General features: G+C 45.1%; 1 protein-coding gene across 1 annotated transcript in view; it reads right to left on the reverse strand.

The window, feature by feature from the left end:
- The window catches only part of MBTPS2 (membrane bound transcription factor peptidase, site 2), a 136,798-nt gene that overhangs the window by 80,483 nt on the left and 41,057 nt on the right, over nucleotides 1–15,258 (reverse strand). The window contains exon 6 of the mRNA XM_069761474.1: nucleotides 12,401–12,519. Coding sequence (XP_069617575.1) covers nucleotides 12,401–12,519 — 119 coding nt within the window. The remainder of the gene's footprint in view (nucleotides 1–12,400; nucleotides 12,520–15,258) is intronic.

Consider the following 15,258-nt stretch of genomic DNA (forward strand, 5'->3'; position numbering starts at 1 on the left):
ATCGGATCCTTTTTTTTCCCGCCTGATCCGTTTTTTTTCCGCCGGATCAGTTTTTTTTCCACAATTTTTTTTTTTTCTGTCAGATCAGTTTTTTTTCCATCGGATCCTTTTTTTCCCGCCTGATCCGTTTCTTTCCGCCGACTCCGTTTTTTTTTCCACAAGTTCCTTTTTTTCTGCCAGATCAGTTTTTTTCCGCCGGATCCGTTTTTTCCCGCCAGATCCGTTTTGTTCCACAAGTTCCTTTTTTTTCTGCCAGATCAGTTTTTTCCGCCGGATCTGTTTTTTCCCGCCGGATCCGTTATTTTCTCATTGAGTTGTATTAGCGCCGGATGGCCACACGTTTCATCCATTTTTTGCAGGATCCGTCAAAACAGCTGTTTCTGCCAGACGGAAAACACATACAGAGGAACGGTTGAATTGCGATTTCACCCGCCGCTATTGCGGGCACATGTCAGCTGTTCAAAACAACTGACATGTCCCGGCTTTGATGCGGGCTCACCGCCGGAGCCCGCATCAAAGAGGGGGATCTGACCTCGGATGTACTATCCCGTCCAAGGTCAGAAAGGGGTTAATAAATCAATGTAATGTAGCATAACATGCTGTTATAACCAAGATTTCATTGCATTTTCATTGCATTTGCACAATTCACAGCAGTGGGAGTGTTCGTCTGCCATATTTATAGAGCCTTCCTCTGTCGATTTGTCTCCTGTCATTAGGGTCTGCTAACAGAAGCATTACTGCTTCAGAACAGATCCTAGATTGAGAGGAGTAAAATGCGTGAGAAAAGCCCGGGCGCTGCAGGCAGACTATCAGAGACTGCAAAGACATCAAGGAGGCACAGTGTGGGAGCAGCATTATCAGAGTGGAGCTGTCACTCATCCCTCAAGAAGATAAGAAGGAGATCCAGGTATGCAGAGAATAGCCAGGCATTATGGAGGGAGGGGAGAGATACTTTAAGGTACCTTCACACATAACGATTTCGTTAACGATATCGTTGCTTTTTGTGACGTAGCAACGATATCGTTGCCGAAATCGTTAAGCGTGACAGCGACCAACGATCAGGCCCCTGTTGGGAGATCGTTGGTCGCTGGGGAATGATCAGGACCTTTTTTTGGTCGCTGATCACCCGCTGTCATCACTGGATCGGCGTGTGTGACGTGTGTTAACAGGTTAATAGCGGCGGGTGAATTGCAATTTCACCTGCCGCTATTGCGCGCGCATGTCAGCTGTACAAAACAGCCGAGATGTCGTGACTTTGATGTGGGCTCAGCGCCGGAGCCCACATCAAAGGGGGAGACACGACATGCGCAGAACCTGTTGCGTTTTTTACTGCGACGCGTTTTTTCCCCGGAAAAAACGCAACATATGCCCAAAAATTGCGGAATGCATTATAAATGATGGGATGCATATGTATGCATTTTTAAATTGTTTTTATCGCATTTTTATATCGAACAAATGCAAAAAAATGCGAAAAATCCTGAACGTGTGCACACAGCCTCAATGTGTATCTCCCCATCACACTCCATATGTGTCTCACTCATCATACTTCATGCCTCTTTCTCTCCCATCAGTCACTCTTAGCCATACAATGTATCTCTCCCCTCCCTCCATAATGCCTGGCTATTCACTGCAGACCTGGAGCTCCTTCTTATCTTCTTGAGGGATGAGTCCCAGATAGCTCCTAATGCTGCTCCATGCACACAAGATGTCTTCACTCTTCTTGGGTCCAGATGCTGCTGAGCCCACTGTGTTCTGCTCCTCTGTAAACAAGCTGTGCCTCTGATGCAGTAACTGCTGGTGATCGCAGATCACAGGGCGGTCACACACAAAATGGTGCTAGCAGTGGCGTAACTACAAAGTTAGGGGCCCCGGTGCGAACTTCCAAATGGGCCCCCCCCCCTGCAGCCCTGCCATACAACTCAATGTAACCCCCATAGAATAATGGCCACACATGATGCTCAATCTATATATATAATTGTCTAAGGGTTTTTCCGTCTGTCTGTCTGTCTGTCTGTCTGTCTGTCCTGGAAATCCCGGCTCTCTGATTGGTCGAGGCCGCCAGGCCTCGACCAATCAGAGACCGGCACAGCATCGACGTAGAAATCCCGCGTCTCTGATTGGTCGAGGCCGCCAGGCCTCGACCAATCAGCAACGGGCACAGCGACGATGATGTCATAATGGTTGCCATGGCGACGATGTCATAAAGGTTGCCTCGACCAATCAGCGACGGGCACAGTGTGCCGCGAATTCTGGAATCATCATTGTCCATATATTACAGGGACATGCATATTCTAGAATACCCGATGCGTTAGAATCGGGCCACAATCTAGTACTGTATAACGGCCACCACACATGATGCTCCATACTGTATAATGGCCACACATGATGCTGCATACTGTATAACGGCCACACATGATGCTCAATACTGTATAATGACCCCCCTCCTGTATGCATGGCTCATCTCCCTCCTATCCCATATACATAGCTCATATTACCCCTCCTGTATGCATGGCTCATATTCCCCCCTGCATGGCTCATATTCCCCCCTGCATGGCTCATATTCCCCCCTGCATGGCTCATATTCCCCCCTGCATGGCTCATATTCCCCCCTGCATGGCTCATATTCCCCCCTGCATGGCTCATATTCCCCCCTGCATGGCTCATATCCCCCCCTGCATGGCTCATATTCCCCCCTGCATGGCTCATATTCCCCCCTGTATGCAGGCTTAGCTCTCCGCTCCTGCTCGGCGCGCCGGCTTATGTCCTCCTTCATCCCCCCCCCCCCGTTCCCCCGTCCCCCGTCCCCCCGTCCCCCCTTCCCTCATACTCACCTGTCTTCCCACTGCACGGCCGTGCCGACATCCCTCGCGCTCTGTCCCGACTCCAGACGGCGGCGCCGGCGCAGCACCTTCTTCCTGCTTGAGCGGTCATGTGACACCGTTCATTAAGATCATGAATATGCGCATATTCATGATCTTAATGAGCGGTGTCACGTGACCGCTCAAGCAGGAACGAGCTGCAGTGCAGACGCCGAGACCATCGCTGGAGCAGGGTGAGTATTCAAGGCAGCGGCGGCGGCGGGGAAGGGGGGGGGAGGCCCTGGAGCGGGGGGAGGCACTGCCAGTCCGAGCCTGCCTGCCGGGCCCGGGCCCCTGACCTGCCGGGCCCGGTCGCACTGGCGACCGCTGCGACCGCGGTAGTTACGCCACTGGGTGCTACCCTGTGATGCTGCTCTTCATTCTGCCCCAGGGATATTAACCACCCAAAAGGGGAGGGAAATGGTGATGTCAGCAGTTACTGCCCCAATTTTGCTGCTGGTAAATCTTACTATAGCTGCTTGAGGTCTAAAACGGAAAATGCTCCCCCTAGTGGTAAATATGTATATTTGTAGAAAAATATATAATATTTTTCATATAGAAATGTTTGCAAACAGTGAAAACATTGCATTAACACATTTTAATTACTATTTTAAGCTTAATTTCACACAAAAAACAAAATACAAGAAAACTGGTGGCACCTTCCCTTTAAAATACTTTGTAATAATGTGTGTGTTTTATTAACCATTTCGTACTATTGGATTAATAATGGATAGGTGTCAGAATTCACGCCTCTCCATTATTAATCTGGCTTAATGTCACCTTACAATAGCAAGGTGACATTAACCCTTCATTACCCCATATCCCACCTCTACATGGGAATGGGAAGAGAGTGGCTAAGTGCCAGAATAGGCGCATCTTACAGATGTGCCTTTTCTGGGGTGGCTGGGGGCAGATGTTTTTAGCCAGGGGGGGCAATAACCGTGGACCCTCTCTAGGCTATTATTATCTGCCCTCAGTCACTGGCTTTACTACTCTGGCGGAGAAAATTGCACGGGAGCCCACGCCGATTTTTTCCAGGAATTAACCCTTTAATTTAATAGCTAGAGACCCCAAATTTTACACAGAGACACTTGTTACATTAGTAAAGAGGAATATGTAATAAAAGAAGGGATATGAGATGGTTTACTGTATGTAAACCATGTCTCATATCCTGTCGGGTTAGTGAAGGAGATAGGAAAAGTCGGCAATTGAATTACCGGCCTTTCTGCTATCTAGCGCTGAATTATATATATATGTCTCACTGACACATATTATATATATATATATATATATATATATATATATATATATATATATATATATATATACATATACATATACATACACACACACACACACACATACATATACATTCTATGCATACACGTTTATTCTACCTATTCTATTGTAAGCTGTCAGTGTGATTTTACTGTACACCGCACTGAATTGCCGGCTTTTCTAGAGAACACCGCTGCGTATTTCTCGCAAATCAAACTGCTGGTTCGTGTGTAATCCGTATTTTTCTCGCCCCCATAGACTTTCATTGGCTTTTTTTGCGCAATACGGTGACAAACACAGCATGCTGTGATTTTCTACGGCCGTACAAGACCGTATAATACGGATCCGTAAAATACGGCAGATAGGAGCTGAGCCATAGAGAATCATTGGGCCGTGTGCAATGCGTATTTTCTGGATGTATTTTCTACGCTCATACGTCCGTAAAACTCGCTAGTGTGACGCCAGCCTACCTCTGCACAGACTTGAGGCAAAGTTTCAGCATAAATGAAAAATAATTACTCCTGGGCTCACGATCTGTCACTTCATTCCTTTTCAATAACTATCTAGATTGTATGGTCCTAGCAAATCCCATGCCATGGATGAAATACAGAAATTAAATACAGATTTGTCAAGAACTGATGGCATTTTGGAAGCTTAATCAATACATATCTGGTGGAATACAAGTCACTGTAAGCCAACCGTAGAGTATAACTCACATTCATTGAAAGAAACTGGAAGGAGGCAACATGTTTGTAGCCAGGAAAATGACTCTTAATCTCAATATCTCCATCCTTTCAGATTATTGAACGAACTGTCAGGGTTCAATCTGAAATTTAATGAACAGAACTATGGTTTGTACTTAATTGAAAGTGTTGTCCGGGCTATGAGAACTTAATAGATGCCACAACTAGTAGTCATAGGCCCCTAATCCTTAAACATTTTAAACCAGAATTCTGAATTAAAAAGGCCCAATAAATTACAAAAGTGTTGCACAACACATAGTTGCCATTTTTACACAAGTATTGGCCAGCTCTTACAATTTAATTGAAGGGGTTGTCTGGTCTATGAGAAAAATAAAAGATGCCACAACTAGTAGATATAGTTTCCTAATCCTTAACCCCTTTACCGCCGAGGGTTGTTTGCATGTTAATGACCGGGCCAATTTTTACAAATCTGACCACTGACCCTTTATGAGGTAATAACTCCGGAACGTTTCAATGGATCTTGGCAATTCTGAGATTGTATTTCACGTTAGTGGTAAAATTTCTTCGATATTACTTGCGTTATTTGTGCAAAAAAAAAAATGGAAATTTGGCGAACATTTTGCAATTTTGAAACTTTGAATTTTTATGCCATTAAAATCTACAAAACCTTTTTTTTTTTTTTAGGGACCACCTCACATTTGAAGTCACTTTGAGGGGTCTATATGGCAGAAAACACCCAAAAGTGAGACCATTCTAAAAACTGCACCTCTCAAGGTGCTCAAAACCACATTCAAGAAGAAGTTTATTAACTCTTCAGGTGTTTCATAGGAGCAGAAGCAACGTGGAAGGAAAAAAATGAACATTTATCTTTGAAGTCAGAAAAATAATCTTACAGCAACAAATTTTTTATTTTCCCAAGGGTAAAAGGAGAAAATGGACCGCAAAAGTTGTTGTCCAATTTGTCCTGAGTACGCTGATACCCCATATGTGGGGGGGAAACCACTGTTTGGGTGTACGGCAGAGCTCGGAAGTGAAGGAGTGCCGTTTGACTTTGTCAAACCAAAATTGGCTGGAATTAAGATCAGACGCCATGTCGCGTTTGGAGATACCCTGATGTGCCTAAACAGTGGAAACCCCCCACAAGTGACCCCATTTTGGAAACTAGACCCCCTAAGGAATGTATCTAGAAGTCTGGTGAACCCCCAAGTGTTTCACTAAAGTTTATAACGCCCTGGCGTGAAAATAAAAAATCCTATTTTTTAACCCCAAAAATAATCTTTTAGTCCCCAATTTTTAATTTTTCCAAGGGTAACAGGAGAAATAGGACCCCAAAAGTTGTTGTCCAATTTGTGCTGAGCATGATGATACCCCATATGTGGGAGAAAACTACTGTTTGGGCATACAGCAGAGCTCGGAAGGGAAGTAGTGACATTTTGGAACTCAGACTTTGATGGAATGGTCTGCGGGCGTCATGTTCCGTTTGCAGAGCCCCTGATGTGCCTAAACAGTAGAAACCCCCCACAAGTGACCCCATTTTGGAAACTAGACCCCCTAAGGAACTTATCTAGGTGTGTGGTGATAATTTTGAACCCACAAATGTTTCACTAAAGTTCTGAGTAGGCTGGTACCCCATATGTTGGAAAAAATACTGTTTGGGCACACGTCGGGGCTCAGAAGGGAAGTAGTGACGTTTTGGAAAGCAGACTTTGACAGAACAGTCTGCGGCGTCATGTTCCGTTTGCAGAGCCCCTGATGTGCCTAAACAGTAAAAAAAAAAACACAAGTGACATCATTTTGTAAACTAGACCCCCAAAGAACTTATCTAGATGTGCCCCCTTTTTGGGACTAATCTACTGTTTCCTGTAAAGTAAATTAGTAGTGCATGGAGGTGTGGTACAATTTGAAGCAATCCTTCATACACAGGCCAGGTTTTTCGGGGCAGGTGTCGCATTGATAAATGGTTTCCTTGCGTATTCCCCTTGTAACATACTCAGCACCTTTTTGCAACTTGCCTCTTTTTCCAGTTTGCAGGACCTCGCCCGGGAAATGCTGACCTGGTACGATAAGAGCACCCTCAGTTCCGGAAGTACTGGGGCCCGCTCCTTCCTGAGTGTCAGATATCAGGGCCTTAACCACTACCTCCTGGAACTGAAGGTATGACGTATCAGTGTGGCAGGCACATCGTGACAGCAGTAAAGCGTTGAGCATTGCCATCGGTACGATGTGCACGGCCAGCTTTTTGTACCACACCTTGGCCTTTCTCAAAGCACTGTACGGTTGGAGGAGTTGATCAGAGAGATCAACACCCCCCATGTTTTTGTTGTACCCCAGTACACAGTCCAGTTTGCTGACCTGTGTAAAGGTACCCCGTACAGTGCTGAGGGCGCTGCCATCAAAGTGTATGGTGGTCAAGAGAAGGATATCCTCTGCTGTCACCCCTTCTAAGCAGCTGCCCAAGTAGCTTTTTCGGGAGGCCTCTCTGATTTTTGCAGAAAATACCGCAGGCTGCAATATCTCGCGCAGAGAGGGATTTGTAGAGTGGGATGCTGGAATAAAAGTTATCGGTGTAGAGATGATAACCTTTATCCAGCAGTGGGTGCACCAAATCCCACAGAATTTTCTCACTCACTCTCAAGACAGAGGGACACTCATGGGGTTCAATCCTGGTGTCCTTCCCTTCGTATACTCTAAAGCTGTAGGTGTACCCTAAGGTACTCTCACACTGCTTAGAGTTTGATTCCGTACCTGGCCCTCTTGCTGGGCAGGTACTGACGGAATCTGAGCCTTCCCTTAAAATGAACCAAGGACTCATCCACGCAGATGTCCCTTTGGGGCAAGTACACTTCACCAAACTTTTTGTTGAAGTGTTCGATAACAGACGGTCAAAGTTCAGGTCATCTCGTGCGGGACATTGTGCATTATCGTTATAATGCAGGAATTTGTGGATGGCCTCAAAAGGTGTCTGGGCCATGTGCATTCGGAACACTGGAGTATTGTATAAAATATCAACACTCCAATATTGCCGAATTTCTGGCTTCTTCAGGAGCCCCATATGAAGGACCAGGCCCCAAAACTGCATCATTTCAACTGCGTCTACAGGAGACTAGTTAGAATATGACGAACCAGGGTTTTGCGCCAACAATTGACGAGCATATAAATTAGTTTGCTCCACCATGAGGTTAATAAAATCCTCAGAGAAAAATACTTTTTCTGTGAGGCCAGTGGTGTCAAACTTGATTCCAGATTCTGCCACAAAATCAGGAATCAGTGGCTCGTAATTTTCGGGGGGGCGAGGTCCATATGGGCTCCGAAGAAGGGTGTGCTGGTTCATCTTCAGGAGTGGGCACTGCCTCATCTTCTGTCCTGGGACGTCTGCGTGGTGGTTCCGCAGGACCCGAGGAGGAAGATGAGGACGAGGAAGAGAACGAAGAATCCGAAAAGTAAAGAAATGTGGGATCCTCTCCCTCGCTATCAGTGTCGGAGGCAAGGAAAGAATATGCCTCCTCCACTGAATAGCGCTGTTGGGACGAACGTGACGGGCAGGACATTTTTTGTGTGCATATGGTGCTTTGTTTGTACTTTATAACTGTATGGGGGGGGGGAGTGATTGGTGCAAACTTGTCTGAAAAGAAAAAGCTAAAATAAAAAAGCTAATAGGGAGAAAAAAATGCCTGTAAAAAGAAAAGTCTAAAACAGAAGGCCCTAGCTCTGATAAGTGAACTGCGTCACTTATCAAAATTTGGCGGCTGCTGGATGTGCGCACGGGGGTGTGGTGGAAGAGGGGGGGGGGGGGTGGAAAAAAATTATTGAAAATCAGCAGGCCCTAGCTCAGATAAGTGAACTACCTCACTTATCAAATATCGGCGACTGCTGGATGTGCGCACTGGGGTGTGGTGCAAGGGGGTGAAAAAAAAACAGAAAACAGCAGGCTCTAGCTCTGATAAGTGAACTGCGTCTGCTGGATGTGCGCACGGGGGTGTAGTGCAAAGTGGGGTGTAAAAAAAATGGAAAAAAGCTGGCACGAGCTCTGATAAGTGAACTGCGTCACTTATCAAAGTTCGGCGGCTGCGGGATGTGCGTACGGAGTTGGCGCAAGGGGGGTGAGAAAGAAAAGCGAGCACGAGTGTTGATCGGTGAACTGCGTCACCAACCAACGCTCGGCGGCTGCTAAATGCGCACGGAGGTGGCGCAAAGGGGGAGTGAAGGGGGGGTAAAAAGAGGGGCAAAGGGAAGGGGGAATAGGGGACTGGGTTGGATGAAGAGAGATCGGGCAGGGATCGGGGATCAACACTTACAGTTGTAGTCTCTCTTCTTTCTTCTGTCTTTTTTTTCTTTCACAGGAATTGTGGTGTCACAGGCTACTGTGGCACCGCAAGCCACAGCACAGCAGGAGATCCAGCAGTGTGACCAGTACTTGCACCTATGTTTTACCCGCCTCGTACATGCACCTATGTTTTACCCGCCTCGTACATGCACCTATGTTTTACCCGCCTCGTACATGCACCTATGTTTTACCTGCATCGTACATGCACCTATGTTTTACCTGCATCGTACATGCACCTATGTTTTACCCGCCTCGTACATGCACCTATGTTTTACCCGCCTCGTACATGCACCTATGTTTTACCTGCCTCGTACATGCACCTATGTTTAACCTGCCTCGTACATGCACCTATGTTTTACCTGCCTCGTACATGGACCTATGTTTTACCTGCCTCATACTTGCACCTATGTTTTACCTGCCTCATACTTGCACCTGTTTTACCTGCCTCATACATGCACCTATGTTTTACCTGCCTTGTACATGCACCTATGTTTTACCTGCATCGTACTTGCACCTATGTTTTACCTGCCTCGTACATGCACCTATGTTTAACCTGCCTCGTACTTGCACCTATGTTTTACCTGCCTCGTACATGCACCTATGTTTTACCTGCCTCGTACATGCACCTATGTTTTACCTGCCTTCTACATGCACCTATGTTTTACCTGCCTCGTACATGCACCTAGGTTTTACCTGCCTCGTACATGCACTCATGTTTTACCTGCCTTCTACATGCACCTATGTTTTACCTGCCTCATACATGCACCTAGGTTTTACCTGCCTTCTACATGCACCTGTTTTACCTGCCTTCTACATGCACCTATGTTTTACCTGCCTTGTACATGCACCTATGTTTTACCCGCCTCATACATGCACCTATGTTTTACCCGCCTCGTACATGCACCTATGTTTTACCCGCCTCGTACATGCACCTATGTTTTACCTGTCTTCTACATGCACCTATGTTTTACCTGCCTTCTACATGCACCTATGTTTTACCTGCCTTCTACATGCACCTATGTTTTACCTGCCTTCTACATGCACCTATGTTTTACCTGCCTTCTACATGCACCTATGTTTTACCCGCCTCGTACATTCACCTATGTTTTACCTGCCTTCTACATGCACCTATGTTTTACCTGCATCGTATTTGCACCTATGTTTTACCTGCCTTGTACATGCACCTATGTTTAACCTGCCTCATACTTGCACCTATGTTTTACCTTCCTCGTACATGCACCTATGTTTTACCTGCCTCGTACATGGACCTATGTTTTACCTGCCTCATACTTGCACCTATGTTTTACCTGCCTCATACTTGCACCTGTTTTACCTGCCTCATACATGCACCTATGTTTTACCTGCCTCGTACATGCACCTAGGTTTTACCTGCCTCGTACATGCACTCATGTTTTACCTGCCTTCTACATGCACCTATGTTTTACCTGCCTCATACATGCACCTAGGTTTTACCTGCCTCATACATGCACCTAGGTTTTACCTGCCTTCTACATGCACCTGTTTTACCTGCCTTCTACATGCACCTATGTTTTACCCGCCTCGTACATGCACCTATGTTTTACCCGCCTCGTACATGCACCTATGTTTTACCCGCCTCGTACATGCACCTATGTTTTACCCGCCTCGTACATGCACCTATGTTTTACCTGTCTTCTACATGCACCTATGTTTTACCTGCCTTCTACATGCACCTATGTTTTACCTGCCTTCTACATGCACCTATGTTTTACCTGCCTTCTACATGCACCTATGTTTTACCCGCCTCGTACATGCACCTATGTTTTACCTGCCTTCTACATGCACCTATGTTTTACCTGCCTTCTACATGCACCTAAGATGTATTTACACTGCGAGATCATGAATAAGCGTTGCTGGGAATACTTGTTTCATGACAATCTTGCAGTATCTTGCATTCTAGGCAGTACAACATCCGGTGTACATAGGACATACGCTGTCAAGAACAATGGCGGCTTCCGCACACTGAACGATCTGTTACAGATCATCCAGTGCACATTGCTTACCGTTTGTCTGCCTATATAATCAGGCAAGTACGTGATCGGCAGTCATTTAGTGCCTCTGTTCGATTCATGTAAATGAACCTTTAGAATGCCAAAAGTCCACACTCCAGTGTGAGCATTTATGCTTCTCTCACCCGTCCCCAAACATGCAGAGGGTTTGCAACGGTGTTTGAGCATGGAGGAGGGGAGCAGACAAGCTCATACTGGAGTGTGGCTTTTTGGTACAGATGCAGTTCAAATCAGCTACTCTAAGTGCATAAACATGGCAGCTAAAGCAGCACTTTCAGAATGGCGCTCTGGAGAAAAAGAAGCAATATGAGCTAAAAGACAGATAAAAAAAAGTTTATATAATAACAAGAGAGCTGGGACACCAGCCAACGACTTGCCACACGTGTAAAACGGTTTCCTTTTGTTAGAGCTTTTGCAGCAAGTAAGGAAGATCGTGGTGCTAGCTCACAAGTATAAAGCGACAGTCATTTGATGAGACAGAAAGAGCAGCATTCAACACTCCTTTTTAAAAAGGAAAGTCCTTTATTTTTCAATGCATCGGGACATCCATAGGGTACACAGGAGAATGCAGGGTGCAGGAGAGATTGTGGACTATTTGCACATGCTCAGGTGCTAACCGAGTGTCTTCGGCGTGCTCGAATAATATGTTTGAGTACCCACGGCTGCATGTCTCGCTGTAGGGACTGCCTGTTTGTTAGACAATCTCTGCATATGTTGCGGCTGGTGAACATCCACGAGAAAAGCAGTCATGGGGATTCAAACATATTATTCGACCACGATGAAGACACTCAGCTAGCACCCGATCATTATCTGATAACACCTTATCCCAGCACATTCGCTCATCACTGATATCCAATATACTGTAATTCTTATATTTAGTAAAATCGGATTACTAAAGCAGCCAACGCTATGTAATACCATTCGAGGGCACTTCCGACCACAGGTGTGATCGTGCTGTTGTGCAAACTGTCAATCTTCAGATGTGTACCTCCCCCAGCAAAGCAGAAGGCTGGGACGGGGGCTGGGAGAGGAGCAATCTGAATAGGAATTAGGGTGAAAATGAAAATGTCCAGACAAATACATCCACAGTGACAGGATGCTACTATCCAAAGGCTCTGGAGACTCGTGGCTCAGATCGGCAGCCTCAGAATCTAGTGTGCACTACTGGTAGAAAAAATACGGACTTACCTCAAAGACTTCAGTCACAAGGGCACCAACACCGGTGGAATAAAATGGGTACAGGATGGCAGGGAGTGGAAACAATATCAAGATGCCTAGAAGGCCGAGAATAAAATTGTGCCAGACTCCTACAATGAAGAAAAAATGACAAAACGTGTATATAAAAGGGGACTCACCTGCAAGTATTATATGTCTCCATCAATGCATATATAGTACCCAGGAACGGCAACACTGAGCCATGAAATTCTGGCTCTGTACAACAGTTACATCCAACCACTGTAAGGCTACTTTCACACTGGCGTTTTTTTTTTTTAATACGTCACAATGCGTCGTTTAGGGGGAAAAACGCATCGTGCAAAGTTGTTTGCAGGATGCGTTTTTGCCCCATAGAGTTACATTACCGACGCATTGCGACGTATTGACACACGTCGCAACCGTCTTGCGACGGTTGCGCCGTGTTGTGGCGGACCGCCGGGAGCAAAAAATTTTAAATGTAACTTTTTTTTGCAGCCGACGGACCGCTTTTTCCGACCGCGAATGCCCGGCAGGAACTCTGCCCCCACCTCCCCGCACCTCACAATGGGGCAACAGATGTGCCGGAGAAATGCATCCGCTGCACCCGTTGTGCGGCACAACAAACGCTAGTGTCGGAATCTCTGCCCGACGCAATGCGACAGGCCGAATCCGACGCTAGTGTGAAAGTAGCCTAAGTGCTTCAAAAAAAAAAAGCGCATCTAAAATTACCGTATATTGTTGAGGAAAATAATAATAATGATAATAATATCCACCACACTACATACAGTTAGGTCCATATATATTTGGACAGAGAAAACATTTTTCTAATTTTGGTTCTAGACATTACCACAATGAATTTTAAGCAAAACAATTCAGATGCAGTTGAAGTTCAGACTTTCAGCTTTCATTTGAGGGTTTCCACATTAAAATTGGATGAAGGGTTTAGGAGTTTCAGCTCCTTAACATGTGCCACCCTGTTTTTAAAGGGACCAAAAGTAATTGGACAATTGACTCCAATGCTATTTCATGGACAGGTGTGGGCAATCCCTTCGTTATGTCATTCTCAATTAAGCAGATAAAAGGCCTGGAGTTGATATGAGGTGTGGTACTTGCATTTGGAAGGTTTTGCTGTGAAGTAAACATGCGGTCAAAGGAGCTCTCCATGCAGGTGAAACAAGCCATCCTTATGCTGCGAAAACAGAAAAAACCCATCTGAGAAATTGCTACAATATTAGGAGTGGCAAAATCTACAGTTTGGTACATCCTGAGAAAGAAGGAAAGCACTCGTGAACTCATCAATGCAAAAAGCCCTGGGCTCCCACGGAAGACAACAGTGGTGGATGATCACAGAATAATCTCTATGGTGAAGAGAAACCCCTTCACAACAGCCAACCAAGTGAACAACACTCTCCAGGAGGTAGGCGTATCAATATCCAAATCTACCATAAAGAGAAGACTACATGAAGGTAAATACAGAGGGTTCACTGCACGGTGCAGCCACTCATAAGCATCAAGAATAAAAAGGCTAGACTGGACTTTGCTAAAAAACATCTAAAAAAGCCAGCACAGTTCTGGAAGAACATTCTTTGGACAGATGAAACCAAGATCAACCTCCACCAGAATGATGGAAAGAGAAAAGTATGGCAAAGGCGTGGTACAGCTCATGATCCAAAGCGTAACACATCATCTGTAAAACACGGCGGAGGCAGTGTGATGGCTTGGGCATGCATGGCTGCCAGTGGCACTGGGTCACTAGTGTTTATTGATGATGTGACACAGGACAGAAGCAGCCGAATGAATTCTGAGGTATTCAGAGCCATACTGTGTGCTCAGATCCAGCCAAATGCAGCAAAACTGATTGTCCATGTGTAGTATGAAACGACGACCAATGACCCAAAACAGAAAGCCAAAGCAACCCAGGAGTTTATTAAAGCAAAGAAGTGGAATATTCTTGAATGACCAAGTCAGTCACCTGATCACAACCCACTGAGCATGCATTTCACTTGTTAAAGACTAAACTTCAGACAGAAAGGCCCACAAACAAACAGCAACTGAAAACCACCTCAGTGAAGGCCTGGCAGAGCATCAAAAAAGAGGAAACACAGCGTCTGGTGATGTCCATGAGTTCAAGATGTCAGGCAGTCATTGCCAACAAAGGGTTTTCAACCAAGTACTAAAAATGAACATTTTATTTTAAATTATTGAATCTGTACAATTAGTTTTGGCCCCTTTAAAAACAGGGTGGCACATGTTAAGGAGCTGATACTTCTAAACCCTTCATCCAATTTTAATGTGGATACCCTCAAATGAAAGCTGAAAGTCTGAACTTCAACTGCATCTGAATTGTTTTGCTTAAAATTTATTGTGGTAATGTCTATAACCAAAATGAGAAAAATGATGTCTCTGTCCAAATATATATGGACCTAACTGTATCTGTAGCTATAGCTACGAATTAAATTAGCCATATAAAGTGCCTCTGAGAAACTTTCCAACATATGTCATTTTTATTGGGATAGATTTTGGGCGAGGTATATAATTTCTTAATGCAGGTACCAGTGGCTGCAGATTTTCCCACTTAACAATTCTATGGTCAATTGTAGGTTACACCATGTGGGCAATAAAATAAGTAAAGAAACTATCCCAAATTATTTTCTAAAATGTTTTTCTATCCCGGCATCTGAGGAAAACTTTTATCGTTACGAAAATGCCACAAAATTGTCTCCAAGTCCTACTGACACTTACAACATGAACTTAGTGTGCCATCTAGTGGCCACCAAGTGCAATGATAAAAATTATTAAAATTGTATTACCTACAAGAGTTTGGCAAAATATAATACGCCAATGTGATCACT

This window comes from Ranitomeya imitator, chromosome 3, assembly GCF_032444005.1.
Source record: "Ranitomeya imitator isolate aRanImi1 chromosome 3, aRanImi1.pri, whole genome shotgun sequence".
Lineage (NCBI taxonomy): Eukaryota > Metazoa > Chordata > Amphibia > Anura > Dendrobatidae > Ranitomeya > Ranitomeya imitator.